At 43.7% G+C, this 20,036-nt stretch overlaps 1 protein-coding gene across 3 annotated transcripts in view; it reads left to right on the top strand.

Annotated features, from left to right (window-relative positions):
* CACTIN (cactin, spliceosome C complex subunit) overlaps window positions 1–20,036 on the top strand; it is a 59,974-nt gene that overhangs the window by 14,089 nt on the left and 25,849 nt on the right. For all 3 annotated transcript variants that reach the window (XM_056573515.1, XM_056573509.1, XM_056573500.1), the window contains 2 exons: window positions 8,141–8,555; window positions 9,993–10,088. In XM_056573515.1, coding sequence (XP_056429490.1) covers window positions 8,141–8,555; window positions 9,993–10,088 — 511 coding nt within the window. The remainder of the gene's footprint in view (window positions 1–8,140; window positions 8,556–9,992; window positions 10,089–20,036) is intronic.

Genomic DNA, 20,036 nt, shown 5'->3' with positions numbered 1-20,036 from the left:
CAGATGGCACTTTTTTCACTGTGAGGGGGGGCACACAGGATGGAGTGCCATTCTGATCAGCATCAGAAACAAAATGGTGCTGATCAGAGCGGAGCATCGTGCTCCTGCTCTCCTCCCCCCTCCTCATACACTGGGATTGGTGCGGTCACTACGGCCATCCAATCTCATCTGTACTGGGGGGGGGGGGGGGGGGTGGCAATTTGGCTGGGTCTATGGCCCAGAAGGCAGAACGTGGGAGTGGTGGGGACCGAACATGATAAAATATCAGTCAATACCGCCAATAATTGTCACCGTAAAGATACTGGGCAACTATACCACACATGGTACATCGTACCCCTTGAACCACATTCTCTAAAACAAAGAGGAGAAACCGATGGATAAATAGAATGCAGTCTCGTTGGAACCATATATATTCTATGCAACACTTTAAGAGACGTTTCTGTTGATGAAACTTGCCAGCTACCCCTGCTAACAGAATCACAACATGCATGCCCTTGGGATAGAGAGAGTTTGGAATGACGGTCAGGCTCCCAGTCAATCATAAATTTAAGTTTCCTATCTTTAGGTGAAGGGGACTTGACGTGCGCAATTAGGGACGAAATGAGACCAGGGAATCCTGGGGATGTAAAGCAAATATGCTTCAAAGGGAGTCGGAGAAAACTCAAAAGGCTTGGGTCCTAGGGAGGAGAAGAAAGACAGACACAGTTTGGAGAGCCCTATAACGCTCACGCGGTGGAATGGTGAATCTAGTGATTAGTAAGTCTAGGGATATTATTTGTTTACCATCATGTTTTTTAAACTGTCCTCTGTGTGTGTGTGTGTGTGTGTGTGTGTGTCTGTGTGTGTGTGTCTGTGTGTGTGTGTGTGTGTGTGTGTGTGTGTGTGTGTTTTTTTTTTTTTTTTTTTTTTATGGGTAGGATTTTTTTTTTTTTTTTTCAATAAAACTAGTATTTTGCGATAACTGGTTGTCACTTTGGTTTGGGTTTTTGGCAGCAAATTGTAGGCTTTATATACTACTAGCTGAATACCCGGCGTTGCCCTGTTTTTCCTTCCTAATCCTTGTTGGGGAGGAAAATTAAACAAAGGAGGAAGCTTTTGACTCCCTATCCTGTCCCCCCCTATCCCGTCCCGTAATATGTGTAGGTATTGAAATATCTCCAGCCGTACGGAAGTTATGTGGGAACATACATTTCCCATTGATTTGCATGGGACTTTAAACCCTGACCCTCACAAATTGGGGAGGTAAGGGTTAAATTAACTATCCTATATTTTAAGTGTACATATAAGAAACATGTGACCAAGTATTATCGAAATATCTCCAGCCGTTTGGAAGGTATGCAGTAACATGTTTCCCAAAGACTTGCATGGGACTTTAAACAAAAACCCCGCCCCTGGCAAATGGGGGGTGGGTAAGGGTTAAATTATCCTATGTTTGTTGTTGACACATAAGTAACTTGTGCCAAGTTTCATGTTAATATCTTTAGCCGTTTGGACGTGATGCTGGAACATACACACACATTGAGTTCTATTTTATATATATATATATATATATATATATATATATATATATATATATATATATATATATATATATGCTGAGTACCCGGTGTTGCCCGGTTTTTTCTTCCTCCTCCTTGTTGGGGAAGAAAATCAACAAAGGAGGAAGCTTTTGACGTCATATCCCGGCCTCCTATCCCGACCATCCCGTCCTTCTATCTTGACCTCCTGTCTCAACCTCCCATCCTCATATACTGACCTGTAATATGTGTACCAGGTATTGAAATATCTCCAGCCGTATAGAAGTTATGTAAGAACATACGTTTCCCATTCATTTGCATGGGACTTTAAACAAAAAACCAGACCCTCACTAATGGGGGAAGTTAAGGGTTAAATTAACTATCCTATATTTTAAGTGGACATACAAGTAACATGTGACCAAGTATTATGGAAATATCTCCAGCCATTTGGAAATTATGCAGTAACATATATTTCCCATAGACTTGTATGGGACTTTAAACACAAACCCCGACCCTGGCAAATGGGGGTGAGTAAGGGTTAAATGACCTATCCTATGTTTGTTGTTGACATATAAGTAACGTTTGCCAAGTTTCATGTTAATATCTTTAGCCGTTTGGACGTTTTTGTGGAACATACACACATTGAGTTTTATATACCGTATTTATCGGGGTATACCACGCACCGGCCTATAACACGCAAAAAAAGTTTTTTACCCAAATATCCTTGGTAAAATGAGGGTACGTGTGTGTGCATGTGTATAGACTGTTTCTGACCCCGCAGAAGCACGGCTTTTCCGGGGTCAGAGACCGCCATCGCTGCCCGCCTTCTCTCCCCCTGGCTATCCAGAGACTGCCGCTGCCCCATTACCTCCCTCATCCCAGGTTTTATAATTACCTGGTCCCGGGGTCCACGCTGCTTCTGGCTCCGGAGGCGTCCTTAGGTGTCACTGTGCGCCAGGCCACTGACGGTGACGTCGTGTTGAAGATGTCACTCGTCATTGCGCAGCGCATAGCAACGAAGCAGGACACCGACAGAGTCAGAAGCAGCGCGGACCCCGGGAACAGGTAATTATAAAACCGGGGATGGGGCAGTGGCGGCGGTGGTCTCTGGACCCCAGGATAGGCAAGGGCAGAAAAGCGGGCAGCGATGGCAGGTCTCTGGACCTGCAAAAGCCGCTGCAGTTCATTGATTTAAAGTGCCCGCTTTAAATCATTGAACTGCAGCGGCTTATCGGCGTATAACACACAGATAGACTTTAGGCTAAAAATTTTAGCCTAAAAAAATGAGTGTTATACGCCGATAAATACGGTATATATAGATTCATGCTATTCTTTTTATTAGGACAATTAATACTGTGGATTTGTGTTATGTTCTACTAATATAGGTTGAACAATGAAGCAGAGGTGGGAGGAAACGGGAAGCTGAAATCGCGCTGCTAGATGGTCAGAGTGCACATAGCTTGTTTAAAGCGACGCGGTTCTGGGAAGAACCCTTTCATCAGGATGCCTGATGAAAGGGTTCTTCCCAGAAATGCGTTGCATGAAATAAACGAATTACCCACCATTACCTTGACCACATCCTATTGCTATGTGCACTCTGAACATCTAGCAGTGCGATTTCAGCTTCCTGTTTCCTCCCACCTCTGCTTCATTGTTCTACCACACAGAGTTCTTTGGCTTTGGGAAGCCGCAGCAGCTAACTACATCCACGCCTACAGTACAGACCAAAAGTTTGGACACTCCTTCTCATTCAGAGTTTTCTTTATTTTCATGACTATGAAAATTATTGATTCACATTGAAGGCATCAAAACTATGAATTAACATGTGGAATTATAGACATAACAAAAAGTGTGAAACTGAAAATAGGTCATATTCTAGGTTCTTCAAAGTAGCCACCTTTTGCTTTGATTACTGCTTTGCACACTCTTGGCATTCTCTTGTTGAGATTCAAGAGGTAGTCACCTGAAATGGTTTTCACTTCACAGATGTGCTGCTGTGGAGGAGGAGTGTGATGGTGTGGGGTGCTTTGCTGGTGACACTGTTGGGGATTTATTTAAAATAGAAGGCATACTGAACCAGCATGGCTACCACAGCATCTTGCAGCGGCATTCTACTCCATCCGGCTTGCGTTTAGTTGGACCATCAGACAATGACCCCAAACACACCTCCAGACTGTGTAAGGGCTATTTGACCAAGAAGGAGAGTGATGGGGTGCTGTGCTAGATGACCTGGCCTCCACAGTCACCGGACCTGAACCCAATCGGGATGGTTTGGGGTGAGCTGGACTGCAGAGTGAAGGCAAAAAGGGCCAACAAGTGCTAAGCATCTCTGGGAACTCCTTCAAGACTGTTGGAAGACCATTTCAGGTGACTACCTCTTGAAGCTCATCAAGAGTGTGCAAAGCAGTAATCAAAGCAAAAGGTGGCTAGAACCTAGAATATTACATATTTTCACACTATTTTGTCGTGTATATAATTCCACATGTGTTAATTCATAGTTTTGATGCCTTAAGTGTGAATCTACACTTTTCATAGTCGTGAAAATAAAGAAAACTCTGAATGAGAAGGTGTTTCCAAACTTTTGGTCTGTACTGTATGTAAGTGTTGTGCCTGGATTCTGCATAACCCCATCAGGTGAGCGAATTCACGAATTAAGCTTCATACCTTCTGGTGATCCCGCACAAGGAAGCACTTTGTGTTTATGTCGACTAACATAGGTTGTATTTTGTCCACTATGCCTAAAACCAAGCTGATTTGTCTAATGTCAGCAGGCAGCTGCTGGAAAGTGATCAGTACAGTATTACAACCTTTAGATAAAGAAGACTGGATCTTTAACAAGAGCTGAAGCCAAAAGTTTTTCCTTTCACCTCCCTGTGCAATGACTTTTGCAAATGTTAGAGAGAGAAAGAGAGGCCGGTGGTTGTTCCACCCCTGTGTGACATCACGTCTCGCCCCCTCAATGCAAGCCTATTGGAGAGGGCGTAACAGCTGTGACTTCACGATACTCTGGCCCCGTGATCGTGATTCATCCGACCCGGAGCAGAGGCTGATCATAGCGGGGTGCTGCATGAAAGATTGTGGAGGTCCTCAGCAGCGGGACCCCCGCGATCAGGCATCCTATCCCCTATCCTTTGGATAGGGGATAACATGTCTTAGAGACAGAGTACCCCTTTAAGCACTCAAACACATGTTCAAAGAAGAAGAAAAAAAAGTTACAATCATGAAACCTGTTCGAGAAAAAATTGGCTACGAGCAGACTCACTGAAGCGATGTGCGAGACTCTGCTAGCCCGAGAGCTGCTGCGATGTGAGAGTATACTGCATGACGACGCTCACATCTCAGTGTGTCCGCTTGTTACGGGGTATTGCCGTTCCGAGCAGGCACCTCTAAGGGCACCATGCAGTGGTCCTTCAGCGGCGGATCCGCAGCGTAAAAAACGCTGTATATCTGCTCGTGTGAATGTACCCATAGGCTGGATCACAGCATAGTATAACCTGTGAAAAATATAAAAATAAAAGGTTTTTCAATAAAGTGTAAAAAAAAAAATGCCCCTTTCCCAATAAAACCGTATGTAAGCACCCCCAAAAAGATACCCAAACCTATACCTAATAGGTATTGCCACGTTCGTGATGACTTGTATGATAAAAATTATTTGTCCCACACAGTGAACACCGTGAAAAAAAAGTGCAAAAATCACAAATTTTGCTAAAAAAAGGTCTAAATTGGGGATTTGCATTTGCATCCGCCACCAAAATACCCTACTGCGGTGTTTCCCAAACAGGGTGTCTCCAGCTGTTGCAAAACTCCCAGCATGCCTTGACAGTCAGTGGCTGTCCAGCAATACTGGGAGTTGTGTAAGGGTGTGTATATGTAGTGTTTTACTGTTTTATTTTGTGTAGTGTTTTTAGGGTACATTCACATGGGCGGAGGTTTACAATTAGTTTCTCGCTGGGAGTTTGAGCTGGGGTGGAAAATTTGCTGCATCCCAAACTTGCAGCAGAAAACTTGCTGTAAACCCCCGCCCGTGTGAATGTACCCTGTACATTCCCAATGGGGGGGGGGGGGGGGGGGCAAACCTTCAGCTGTTGCAAAACTACAATTCCCAGAATGTACTGACAGATCATACATGCTGGGAGTTGTAGTTATGCAACAGCTAGAGGCATATTGGTTGCGAAACACTGAGAGTATGTTACTGGTTGTGAAACTCAGTGTTTCACGACCAGTGTGCCTCCAGCTGTTGCAAAACTAGAACTCCCAGCATGTACGGTCTCAGTGCATGCTGGAAGTTGTATTTTTTTCAACAGCTGCAGGCACACTGTTGCGAAACACGGAGTTAGGAAACACTGAGAGTATGTTACTGAACTCAGTGTTTCACAACCGGTGTGCCTTCAGCTGTTGCAAAACAGCAACTCTCAGCATGCATTGACAGCCAAGGGGCATGCTGAGAGTTGTAGTTTTGCAACAGCTGGAGGAACACTGCCACAACTCCCAGCATGCTCTTTGGCGGTCTGTGCATGCGGGGAGTTGTAGTTATGCAACAGCTGGATGCACAATTTTTCATAGAAAAATGTGCCTCCAGCTTTTCCAAAACTACATCTCCCAGCATGCCCTTTGGCTGTGCATGCTGAGAGTTGTTGCTAAGCAACAGCAGGAGATGAACAGGCCTCACCTCCTGCTGCCTGTACTGACGGGACCGCCACCACTGCTGCCACCGTTCCTGTCCTGAGGGGACCCCCGCCGGGTCAGGCAAAGGTAGAGACCCCCGCCAGCCCCGATCACCACCCCGATCACCGCCCAGCAGGGTAGTGATTAGTTGGTCACTCCGACCAATCACGTGATTGTGAGGTGGCACCTCACTCCTGCTTTGCAACACCCATTTTTACCGGGTCACCAGAGACCCGATTGACCCGGAATTGCCGCAAATTGCCGGTCTGAATTGAGTGGTGGGGTGGTGGGTTGGGGTGGTCGGGGGTCTCAGGAGCACCCCCTCCAAGGGGTTTGCACAGGGTGCCTGCTGAAATCATTCCCGGTCCGGAATTCCCACGGGCCTACAGGTACGCCCTGTGTTCTTAAAGGGGTACTCCGCCCCTAGAAATCTTATCCCTTATTAAAAGGATAGGGGATAAGATGTCTGATCGCGGGGGTCCTGCCACTGGGGACCCTCGGGGTCTTGGCTGCAGCACCCCGTTGTCATTACTGCACAGAACAAACTCGGTCTGTGCGTAATGACGGGCAATACAGGTGCCGGAGCATCGTGATGTCACGGCTCCGCCCCTCGTGATGTCACGGCCCTCCCCCTCAATACAGTCTTTAGTGCAACGTGGCGTTGGTGGATGGAACGAGACATAATGTCCCAGATGTGCTCAATCGGATTCAGGTCTGGGGAACGGGCCAGTCCATAGCATCAATGCCTTTGTCTAGCAACTGCTAACACACTACAACCATATGAGGTCTAGCATGGTCTTGCATCAGGAGGAACCCAGGGCCAATCGCACCAGCATATGGTCTCACAAGGGGTCTGAGGATCTCAGTACCTAATGGCATTCAGGCTACCTCTGGCAAGCACATGGAGGGCTGTGTGGTCCCCAAAGAAATGTCACCCCACACCATTACTGACCCACCTCCAAACCGATCATGCTGGAGGATATTGCAGGCAGACTCCAGACTCTGTCACGTCTCCGGACTGTCACGTCTCCGGACTCTGTCACGTCTCCGGACTGTCACGTCTCCGGACTCTGTCACGTCTCCGGACTCTGTCACGTCTCCAGACTCTGTCACGTCTCCAGACTCTGTCACGTCTCTCACATGTGCTCAGTGTGAACCTGCTTTCATCTGTGAAGAGAACAGTGCACCAGTGGCGAATTTGCCAATCTTGGTGTTCTCTGGCAAATGCCAAACGTCCTGCACAGTGTTGAGCTGTAAGCACAACCCCCACCTGTGGATGTCGGGCCCTCATACCACCCTCATGAACTCTATTTCTGACTGAGGGGACACATACACATTTGTGGCCTGCTGGAGGTCATTTCGCAGGGCTCTGGCAGTGCTCCTCCTGCTCCTCCTTGCACAAAGGCGGAGGTAGTGGTCCTGCTGCTGGATTTCTGCCCTCCTACAGCCTCCTTCATGTCTCCTGATGTACTGGCCTATCTCCTGGTAGCGCCTCCATGCTCTGGACACTACGCTGACTGACACAGCAAACCTTCTTACCACAGCTCGCATTGATGTGCCATCCTGGATGAGCTGCACTACCTGAGCCACTTGTGTGGGTTGTAGATTCTGTCTCATGCTACCACTAGAGTGAAAGCACTGCCAGCATTCAAAAGTGACCAAAACATCAGCCAGGAAGCATAGGAACTGAGAAGTGGTCTCTGGTAACAACCTGCAGAACCACTCCTTTATTGGGGATGTCTTGCTAATTGCCTATAATTTCCACCTGTTGTCTGTTCCATTTGCACAACAGCATGTGAAATTGATTGTCAATCAGTGTTGCTTCCTGTGTGGACAGTGTGATTTCACAGATGTGTGATTGACTTGGAGTTACATTGTGTTGTTTAAGTGTTCCCTTTATTTTTTAGGGCAGTGTATATTGATGCAGGATAAATCATTGGTTCTTCTTGTTCTTGTAGGTCTTTTTCTCTAGAAAGAAGGAAAGCTATAAGGAGAAGCAGAGATAAAGATAAAAGACAAAGGTCTTCCTCAGAAGATGAGAGTAGCAAAGCGCAAAAATCAAGGTCAAGGTGCTCAGTGTCATCTGTCTCTTCTCCATCTCCGACAAGATCTCAGAGCCCAAGTGATTTGTCTAATGCAGGTCTTACTCTGCAAGAAAGTTTAAAATTAAAAGAGGAGAAAAAGAAGAAAAACGAAATGATGAAAGCAATAGAAACTCCTGAAGAAAAGCGAGCTAGACGCTTAGCCAAGAAAGAGGCCAAAGAACGCAAGAAGCGAGAGAAAATGGGTTGGGGAGAGGAGTATATGGGATACACCAACACAGACAACCCATTTGGAGATAATAATCTACTAGGCACTTTCATCTGGAGCAAGGTTAGATAACTCAAGTATACTTATTATTTAGAGTTTACATTAATGTGTATTGGAAAGTGGATTGGAACAAGGGGGTATGGCTTTTGTGTTTTCTCTTGGTGTGTGTGTTTTTTTATTTTTAGTCCATTTTGAGGGTAGGGTCACACGTGCCGTATTTTGCTGCTTATTCTCCTACCCATATAAAGGGGTACTCCACTGGAAAACGTGTGTGTATGTGTGTGTGTGTTTGTATGTATATGTGTGTGTATATATGTGTGTGTGTGTATGTGTATATATAATATATATATATATATTATAATTTTAAATCAACTGGTGCCAGAAAGTTAAAAAGTTAAACAGATTTTTAAATTACTTTTATAAAAAAAAGTTTTATCCTACCAGTACTTCTCAGCTGCTGTATGATCTACAGGAAATTCTTTTCTTTTTGAATTTCATTTGTCTGACCACAGTGCTCTCTAATGACATGTCTGTCCATGTCAGGGACTGTCCAGAGTAGTAGCAAATCCCCATAGCAAACATCTCCTGCTCCGGACAGTTCCTAAAATGACAGAGGTGTCAGCAGAGAGCATTGTGGTCAGACAGAAAGGAATTAGAAAAAAGAAAAGCACTTCCTGTGGATCATACAACAGCTGAAAAATACTAGAAGGATTACGATTTTATAATAGAAATAATTTACAAATCTGTTTTAACTTTCTGGTACCAGTTGATTTAAAAACAAATGTTTTCCAGTGGGTACCCCTTTTAAGTCAATGGGTAGCGAAATCAGCTGTGTATTTTGCTACCGGTTGACTTCATTGTGTAGCAAAATATGCCACGTGTGACCCTACCCTGACATGGGGGGGGGGGGGGGGTGGAGATGAGAGGGGTAAATGTGGCACAGGAACTGATAAAAGGGAAAGAATGATGTGGCACTGGAGGGGACAGGACCAAACTGCAGAAGAAAACAAAGTTGGGGGGAGGGAGGGAGGATGATGTGGCATTTAGTCCAAGTCCTTTATTTTACACTTCATTTTTTTTTTACTTAAATTTCCCTGTTAAAATGGGTGTGTGTGTTATAGGCCGATAAATACGGTATATGATCTTACATAGTTAATTGGATTAAAAAAGACCAGAGTCCATCAAGTTGTTCCTATAACCCTACCCTGTTGTTGATCCAGAGGAAAGCTCTCCTATGAGGCTGATACCAATTGCCCTATAGCAGAAAAAATATTCCTTCCTGATTTCAATATGGCAATCAGGATAGATTCCTGGATCAGTGTCCTATTCCCATAAATCTAGTATTTATGACTTGAAATATTTAAAAAAAAACTAAATCTAGCCCCCCCCCTCCTTAACTAGTTCAATAAATCAGACACCACAACATCATGTGGCAGGGAGTTCCATAGTCTCACTGCTATTACAGTAAAGAATCCTTATAGAAATTGTTTTTTTCTATAGGCACTGGAAAAGAAAGGAATTGGACATCTGGAAGAAAAAGATTTGAAAGATCGAAACAAACAAATCCAAGAAGATAACCGCTTAGAGCTACAAAAGGTGAGGTTTAATGTGCTTCAACCCTTTAAGGACATTCCCTCTAAGTGTACGGCGCTGCATAGCGTCACTTACCATACATTTACGGCGCGGCTGCGACGTGAGTGCAGGAGCTGCACTCGCTTCATTCCCAGCAGACCAGAGCAGAAGATTGCCGATAATACTGATCAGTGCTATGCTCTATGCATAGCACTGAACCGTATTAGCAATCTAATGTTTGCTATAAATAGTCCCCTATAGGGACTAAAAAGTGTAAAATAAATGTGAAAAAAGCCCCTCCTCAATAAAGTTTTTTAAATCACCCCTTTTCCCCATATTAATACAAAAAAGCATAAAAATGATAGTCAAATAAAGTAAAACATTTCTGCCTTTTTGTCACATCAATCTACAATTTTTTTTTTTTATAAAAAGCAATCAAAATGTCACATATACGCAAACGTGGTACCAAAATAAACAGACCATGGCACAAAAAATGAGCCTTCACACATCCCTGAATACGGAAAAATAAGAGAGTTAGAGGTGGTCATAATAGGGCAATTTTAAACATACTGATTTTGTCAGAAAATTTTGAGTTTTTTTTTAACCCCTTAAGCGTTTTCCGTTTTTGCATTTTCATTTTTTCCTCAACACCTTCTAAAAATCATAACGTTTTCAATTTTGCACATAAAATTTCATATGCTTATTTTTTGCGCCACCAATTCTACTTTGCAGGGACATTAGTCATTTTACAAAAAAAACTAAGCAAAACGGAAAAAAAATTCATTGTGCGACAAAATTGAAGAAAAGAATGTAATTTTGTAACTTTTGGGGGCTTCCATTTCGGTAAAAATGACAACTTATCTTTATTCTGTAGGTCCATACGGTTAAAATGATACCCTACTTATATAGGTTGGATATTGTTGTACTTCTGATAAAAATCATAATGTTTAGCCCCTTAAGGACCCAGCCAATTTGCACTGTAGGACACGGCCATTTTTTGCACATCTGACCACTGTAACTTTAAACATGAATAACTCTGGGATGCTTTTACCTTTCATTCTGATTCAGAGATTGTTTTTTCGTGACATATTCTACTTTATGGTAGTGGTAAAATTTTGTCGATACTTGCATCATTTCTTGGTGAAAAATTCCAAAATTTGATGAAAAAATTGCAAATGTTGCATTTTTTTGACTTTGAAGCTCTCTGCTTAAAAGGAAAATGAATATCCCAAATAAATTATATATTGATTCACATATACAACATGTCTACTTTATATTTCCATCATAAAGTTGACATGTTTTTACTTTTGGAAGACATTAGAGGGCTTCAAAGTGTAGCAGCAATTTTCCAATTTTTCACAAAATTTTCAAAATCGAAATTTTCAGGGACCAGTTCTGTTTTGAAGTGGATTTGAAGGGCCGTCATATTAGAAATACCCCACAAATGACCCCATTATAAAAACTGCACCCCTCTAAGTATTCAAAATGACATTCAAAAGGTTTGTTAACCCTTTAGGTGTTTCACAGGAATAGCAGCAAATTGAAGGAGAAAATTCAAAATCTTCATTTTTTTTTACACTGGCATGTTCTTGTAGACCCAATTATTGAATTTTTACAAGGGGTAAAAGGAGAGAAATCTTCCTAAAATGTGTAACCCAATTTCTCTCGAGTAAGAAAATACCTCATATGTGTATGTCAAGTGTTCGGCGGGCGCAGTAGAGGGCTCAGAAGGAAAGGAGAGACAGTGGGATTTTGGAGAGCGAGTTTTTCTGAAATGGTTTTTGGGGGGCATGTCACATTTAGGAAGCCCCTATGGTGCCAGAACAGCAAAAAAAAAAAAACACATGGCATACTATTTTGGAAACTACACCCCTCAAGACACGTAACAAGGGGTCCAGTGAGCCTTAACACCCCACAGGTGTTTGACGACTTTTTGTTAAAGTTGGATGTGAAAATGATCATTTTGTTTTTTCACTAAAATGCTAGTTTTCCCTCAAATTTAAAATTTTGAAAAGGTGTAATTGGACAAAATGACCCCCAAAGTTTGTAACCCCATCTCTTCTGAGTATGGAAATACCCCATGTTGGGACATAAAATGCTTTACAGGCAAACTACAATGCTCAGAAGAGAAGGAGTCACATTTAGCTTTTGAAAAGCAAAATTTGCTGAAATGGTTTTTTGGGGGGCATGTCGCATTTAGGAAGCCACTATGGTGCCAGGACAGCAAAAAAAAAACCACATGGCATACTATTTTTTAAACCACACCCCTCAAGGCACGTAACAAGGGGTCCAGTGAGCCTTAACACCCCACAGGTGTTTGCCGACTTTTCGTGAAAGTTGGAGGTGTAAATTATTTATTTATTTTTTCCACTAAAATGCTAGTTTTCCCTCAAATTTTAAATTTTTACAAGGGGTAATAGGACAAAATTCCCCCCAAAATTTGAAACCCCATCTCTTCTGAGTATGGAAATACCCCATGTGTGGACTTCAAGTGCTCTGCCGGTGCACTACAATGCTCAGAAGAGAAGGAGCGCCATTGAGCTTTTGGGAAAAAAATTGTTTGGAATGGAAGTCAAGGGCCATGTGCGTTTACAAAGCCCCCCGTGGACCCCCCCCCCCCCCCACATGTGACCCTATTTTGGAAACTACACACCTCACAGAAATGAATAAGGGGTGCAGTGAGTATTTACACCCCACTGGCGTTTGACAGATCTCTGGAACAGTGAGTGGGCTGTGCAAATGAAAAATTACATTTTTCATTTTCACGGACCACTGTTCCAAAAATCTGTCAGACACCTGTGGGGCGTAAATGCTCACTGCACCCCTTATTACATTATGTGAGGGGTGTAGTTTCCAAAATGGGATCACATGTGGGTATTTATTTTTTTGCGTTTATGTCAGAACCGCTGTAAAATCGGCCACCCCTGTGCAAATCACCAATTTAGGCCTCAAATGTACATGGTGCGCTCTCACTCCTGATCCTTATTGTGCGCCCGCAGAGCATTTTACGCCCACATATGGGGTATTTCTGTACTCAGGAGAAATTGCGTTACAAATTTTGGGGGTCTTTTTTTCCTTTTAACGCTTGTGAAAATAAAAAGTATGGGGCAACCCCAGCATTATAGTGTAAATTTTTTTATTTTTTCACACCAACAAGCTGGTGTAGCCCCCAACTTTTCCTTTTCATAAAGGGTAAAAGGTGAAAAAGCCCCCCAAAATTTGTAGTGCAATTTCTCCCGAGTACGGAGATACCCCATATGTGGCCCTAAACTGTTTCCTTGAAATACGACAGGGCTCCGAAGTGAGAGAGCTCCATGCGCATTTGAGGACTAAATTAGGGATCGCATAGGGGTGGACATAGGGGTATTCTACACCAGTGATTCCCAAACAGGGTGCCTCCAGCTGTTGCTAAATTCCCAGCATGGACAGTCAGTGGCTGTCCGGAAATGCTGGGAGTTGTTGTTTTGCAGCTGGAGGCTCCGTTTTGGGAACACTGCCATACAATATGTTTTTCATTTTTATTGGGGGGACAGTGTAAGGGGGTGTATATGTTGTGTTTTACTCTTTATTATGTGTTAGTGTAGTGTTTTTAGGGTACATTCGCAAGTTTCCGCTAGGAGCTTGCGCTGCGGTGAAAAATTTGCCGCAGCCAAAACTTGAAGGAGGAAACTTACTGTAAACCTGCCCGTGTGAATGTACCCTGTACGTTCACATGATGGGGGGGGGGGGGGGCAAACCTCCAACTGTTTCAAAACTACAACTCCCAGCATGTACTGACAGACCGTGCAAGCTGGGAGTTGTACTTTTGCAACAGCTGGAGGCACACTGGTTGGAAAACCTTCAGTTAGGTTCTGTTACCTAACTCAGTATTTTCCAACCAGTCTGCCTCCAGCTGTTGCAAAACTACAACTCCCAGCATGTACTGATCGCCAAAGGGCATTCTGGGAGATGTAGTTATGCAATAGCTGGAGGTACGCAACTACAACTTCCAGCATGCCGAGACAGCTGTTTGCTGTTTTTGGCATGCTGGAATTTGCAGTTTTGCAACATCTGGAGGGCTACAGTTTTAGAGAACACTGCAAAGTGATCTCCAAACTGTGGTCCTCCAGCTGTTGCAAAACTACAAATCCCAGCATGCCCAGAGAGCAAACAGTTGTTTGGGCATGCTAGGAGCTGTAGTTTTGCAAGATCTGGAGGGCTACAGTTTAGGGACCACTATATAGTGGTCTCAAACTGTATCCCTCCAGATCTTGCAAAACTACATATTCCAGCATGCCCAAACAGCTGTCTGGGCATGCTGGGAGTTGTAGTTTTGAAACATCTGAAGGGCTACAGTTAGAGACCACTGTGGTCTATAGTGGTCTCAAACTGTACCCTCCAGATGTTGCTAGGCAACTCACCGTCTTCCGTACGATCCGTCGCCCGTCCAGATGGTTAAGTGGATCTTCGGCGCCGGTCCCCGTCATTTCCCCGTCCTGCCCCGCCTATTGTGGGTGGGCAGGACGGGGAAAAGGAAAGTTAACCCCCCCGCCCCCGATCTGCTATTGGTGGTCGCGTCTAGACCACCAATAGCAGGGATAGGAGGGGTGGCACCCCTGCCACCTCACTCCTATCCCTTAAGGGGGATTGTGGGTGTCATGGACACCCGCGATCCAACTTCTATTCCGGGTCACCATAGACCTGTAATGGCCAGGAAGTGTGAATTCACTTGCGATTTGCCGCGATCGCCAACATGGGGGTGTCTGATGACCCCCCTGATCGCTTGCACGGAATGCCTGCTGAACGATTTCAGCAGGCATCCTGGTCCGATCCCTGCCCGGCGTATGGCAGGGGCCGGAATCCTCCACGACGTACACGTACGTCAAGGGTCCTTAAGTACCAGGGTGTCATGACGTACGCGTACGTCAAGGGTCCTTAAGGGGTTAAAATTGTCATCTTCTGACCACTATAACTTTTCTTTCTTTTTCCACGTATGGACCGGTATGGGGACTCATTTTTTGCGCTGTGTTCTGAAGTTTTTATCGGTGCCATTTTTGCATTGATCTGACTTTTTGATCGCATTTTATATAAAAAGTGACCAAAAATACGCTATTTTGGACTTTGGAATCTTTTTGCGCGCACGCCATTGACGTGCGGTTTAATTAACAATATATTTTTATAGTTTTGACATTTACGCACACGGCGATACCACATATGTGTATTTTTGTTTACACAGTGTTTTTTTTTTTTTTTATGGGAAAAGGTGGATGATTCAAACTTTTATTAGGGAAGGGGTTAAATGACCTTTAGTAACTTTTTTTTTTTTCACTTTTTTTTTTTTTTGCAGTTCTATAGCTCCCATAGGGACCTAGAACACTGCACACACTGATCTCTTATACTGATCCATGCAAAGCCATAGCTGCCGGGAAGCGTTTACTTTAATTTTCAGCACGGCGATCAACTTTGATCGCCGCGTCTGAAGGGTTAATAGCGCGTGGCACAACCATCGGTGCCGCGCGCTATTAGTCCAGGGTCCCGGCTATGAATAGGCGGGACCGACCTGGTGTGATGCGGGGTCACTGCATGACCCCGTTTTAAACACCAGGCGCAGGGCGTACAGGTACACCCTGAGTCCTTAAGAGGTTAAAGCAGTACAATAATAGAAATGTATGTAACCATGGAAATCCTTTTAATTGTATCAGAGAATAAAGAAAACATGTAATTTTTTACTGTAACGTGTAGTGCACGAAGAAGTGGAGTAGGCTGTTATTAGACAATAATGTAGTTTAATTTGTATGCCTGTTGTTTTAGCTGATGTGGCAGGCACTGGTTTCCAGTTTTTCTTTTTCTTCTTTAAAGATCGCTATAAGGAGTATGTGTTTTGACCTGGAACATTAATTTGAGTATTCTATGAAGATTTCAGGCTGTGTTCACATGTTACATATTTACCAAATATTTTGATGTGTTTATACTAGGGATGAAACAACTAATCGATTAACTTATAGATTATGAATATAGTTGGTCAGCCAATTTCTAAAGTTCACATACACTTAGCGATTATCACGATGTATACATTCAACTGTGCTCCTCGGCAGCCTGTTTAGTGAAGAGAGGGCCCAGCACACATAATCTTCTGCTTCCTGCAGCTATCGCGAGTCCCCGGTTGTCGGATTCAGTTCCAGAGAGAAGATGCAGGAAGTAGAAGTTTATGTTGCTGTCCCCTCTTCACTAAATAAGCTACTTGGGGGCACGTAGGATGCCAAAAAAACAGGGAATGTGCTCTTATAAGGGAAAATATATATATATATTTAAAAGAGTTTTATATATAAGAATTATTTAAAATAATTATTATACATATTTAAATGTAATAAAAAGCTACACCTCTCAGCCTCCGCAAAGCTCAGCATCTAGCCAACTCCACAAACCTAAAACACACGGAAGACCTTCAGTCCGATCACCCCCCCTTATTAACTCCCTCCCTAACCTAAGGCTGGGTTCACGCTACGTTTTGATGATACGGTCACCAGATCCGGCTGGGGGGGGGGAGTGAAATCCGGGCGCTCCCTTATCCCAGCCGGATCCGGCCCGTATCTCATTCATTTGAATGAGCCGACTGGAGTCAAATAGTGATTCCGGTCGGCTTTTGCCCTGTATTTGGTTTTGTGACCGGACCTAAAACCATGGAATGCCTACATTATATCTATCTATCTCCTATCTATCTATCTCTCTCCTATCTATCTATCTCTCTCCTATCTATCTATCTCTCTCCTATCTATCTATCTATCTCCTATCTATCTATCTATCTCCTATCTATCTATCTATCTATCTCTCTCCTATCTATCTATCTCTCTCTCTCCTATCTATCTATCTCTCTCTCTCCTATCTATCTATCTCTCTCTCTCCTATCTATCTATCTCTCTCTCTCCTATCTATCTATCTCTCTCTCTCCTATCTATCTATCTCTCTCTCTCCTATCTATCTATCTCTCTCTCTCCTATCTATCTATCTATCTCTCTCTCTCCTATCTATCTATCTCTCTCTCTCTCCTATCTATCTATCTCTCTCTCTCTCCTATCTATCTATCTCTCTCTCTCTCCTATCTATCTATCTCTCTCTCTCCTATCTATCTATCTCTCTCTCTCCTATCTATCTATCTCTCTCTCTCCTATCTATCTATCTCTCTCTCTCTCCTATCTATCTATCTCTCTCTCTCTCCTATCTATCTATCTCTCTCTCTCTCCTATCTATCTCTCTCTCTCTCTCTCCTATCTATCTCTCTCTCTCTCTCTCCTATCTATCTCTCTCTCTCTCTCTCCTATCTATCTCTCTCTCTCTCTCCTATCTATCTATCTCTCTCTCCTATCTATCTATCTCTCTCTCTCTCCTATCTATCTCTCTCTCTCTCTCCTATCTATCTCTCTCTCTCTCTCCTATCTATCTCTCTCCTATCTATCTCTCTCATATCTATATCAAATGAAGGCAGCGGCACTCGCGAAATACAGGTGAATAATGTGTAGCTTTATTCACAAAGCATCAAAGCATCAGATGCTTTGTGAATAAAGCCACACATTATTCACCTGTATTTCGCGAGTGCCGCTGCCTTCATTTGATATTTACCTGGGACTTGGGACCGAGTCAACCAGCGAGCGCCATCCTGCACACCGTAGTGCTGCCCGTTTCTTTTTACTATCTCATATCTATCTATCTCATATCTATCTCTCTCATATCTATCTATCCCTCTCATATCTATCTATCTCTCTCATATCTATCTATCTCTCTCATATCTATCTATCTCTCTCATATCTATCTAACTCTCTCATATCTATCTATCTCTCTCTCTCATATCTATCTCTCTCTCTCATATCTATCTCTCTCCCATCTATCTCTCTCCCATCTCTCTCTCTCCCATCTCTCTCTCTCCCATCTCTCTCTCTCATATCTCTCTCTCTCTCATATCTCTCTCTCTCTCATATCTCTCTCTCTCTCATATCTCTCTCTCTCTCTCTCTCTCTCTCTCTCTCTCTCATATCTCTCTCTCTCATATCTCTCTCTCTCTCTCTCTCTCATATCTCTCTCTCTCTCTCATATCTCTCTCTCTCTCTCTCTCATATCTCTCTCTCTCTCTCTCATATCTCTCTCTCTCTCTCTCTCTCTCTCTCTCTCTCTCTCTCTCTCTCTCTCTCTCTCTCTCTCTCTCTCAGATAGATAAATATGAGATGGATAGATCTATCCATCTCATATCTATCTATCCATCCATCTCATATCTATCTATCTATCTATCTATCTATCCTTTCCAAAGGGGGAGGGGGGGGGGGGGGGTGTAGGCCTTGAGCCATGTAAGGGGCCCAAAAATTCTGATGGCAGCCCTGGTGGTATGCTTAGGATCATGTTACTTTCCTTCTCCATACTTTACTTTACTTTCCTTCTCTTCCCATCACTCTCGTACAAATTGATCTTGGTCTCATCTGTCCATAGGATGTTGCTCCAGACTGTAAAGGCTTTTTTTAGATGTTGTTTGGCAAACTCTAATCTGGCCTTCCTGTTTTTGAGGCTCCCCAATGGTATACATCTTGTGGTGAACCCTCTGTATTGACTCTGAAGTGTTCTCTTGATTGTTGACTTTGACCCACATACACCTACCTCCTGGAGAGTGTTCTTCATCTGGCCAGCTGTTGTGAAGGGGGTTTTCTTCACCAGGTAAACAATTCTTAGTTCATCCACCACAGTTGTTTTCATTGGTCTTCTGGGTCTTTTGGTGTTGCTGAGGTCACCGGTGCGTTCCTTCTTTTTAAGAATATTCCAAACAGTTGTTTTGGCCATGCCTAATATTTTGTCTATCTCTCTGGTGGGTTTGTTTTTGTTTTTTCAGCCTAATGATGGCTTGCTTCACTGATGGTGACAGCTCTTTGGATCTCATCTTGAGAGTTGACAGCAACAGATTCCAAATGCAAATAGCACACTTGAAATGAACTCTGGACCTTTTATCTACTCATTGTAATTGGGATAATGAGGGAATAACACACACCTGGCCTTGGAACCACTGAGAAGCCAATTGTCCTAATAGAATTGTGTCAATGTCACAATATTTATGGACCTCACTGTATGTAACGGTTAGGTCTGTAACAAACATCGGCCTCAAATGCGAAGAGTTCTTGCGGAGCTCTGTCGAATTTCCAGGCGACAATTTGGAGTCACGTGTTAGTTGTTCCCAGAGAGATGAAGCAGAGCGTAGGTTGAAAATTGCAATTTTCAAAAGCTACCCTTCATCTATTCCTGGAAAATAAATGTAGGAAACACCCGTGCATTCAAAATGTCCTCTTTAGCCCTATACCCATTCCTCAGGGTGGGTACTTTCTGTAATGGTGTCTCATGTGGGTGTTTCATTTTTGTATTTTCTTCTGAATGTATGTAACCGTCAGCTACTGATATGCCATAGACCACAAATACAAAGTGACCTCTATGACTTCTGAGCCTTGTTGTGCGCCCGCCCAGCATGTTACCCCATATGTGGATGTATTTCCATAGTCAGGAGAAAAAGCCCTCCAAAATTTGTAACCCAATTCCTCATATTACCCCTTGTGAAGATAAAAATTGGGTAACCCCAGTATTTTAGTGTTAAAAAAAAAAAAAAAACAGTGAGTACCGTATTTATCGGGGTATACCATGCACCCTCACTTTACCAAGGATATTTGGGTAAAAAAAGTTTTTTACCCAATAATCCTTGGTAAAATGAGGGTGCGTGTGTGCGCGTGTGTATACCCCGATACACCCCCAGGAAAGGCAGGGGGAGAGAGGCCGTCGCTGCCCGCTTCTCTTCCCCTGCCTTTCCTGGGGTCTAGAGCCCTGCTGCCGCCGCTTCTTTCCCGCTGGCTATCTGTGCCAATGCCCATTCTCTCCCCCTGACTATCAGTACCGGCACCCCATTGCCGACGCCGATAGCCAGGGGGAGAGAAGCGGCGCCGGCAATGGGGCAGCGGCGCCGATAGCCAGGAG

This window comes from Hyla sarda, chromosome 1 (genome assembly GCF_029499605.1).
Source record: "Hyla sarda isolate aHylSar1 chromosome 1, aHylSar1.hap1, whole genome shotgun sequence".
Lineage (NCBI taxonomy): Eukaryota > Metazoa > Chordata > Amphibia > Anura > Hylidae > Hyla > Hyla sarda.
Note: the sequence above shows the minus strand (reverse complement) of the source record. Positions and strands in the feature narration are given on the sequence as shown.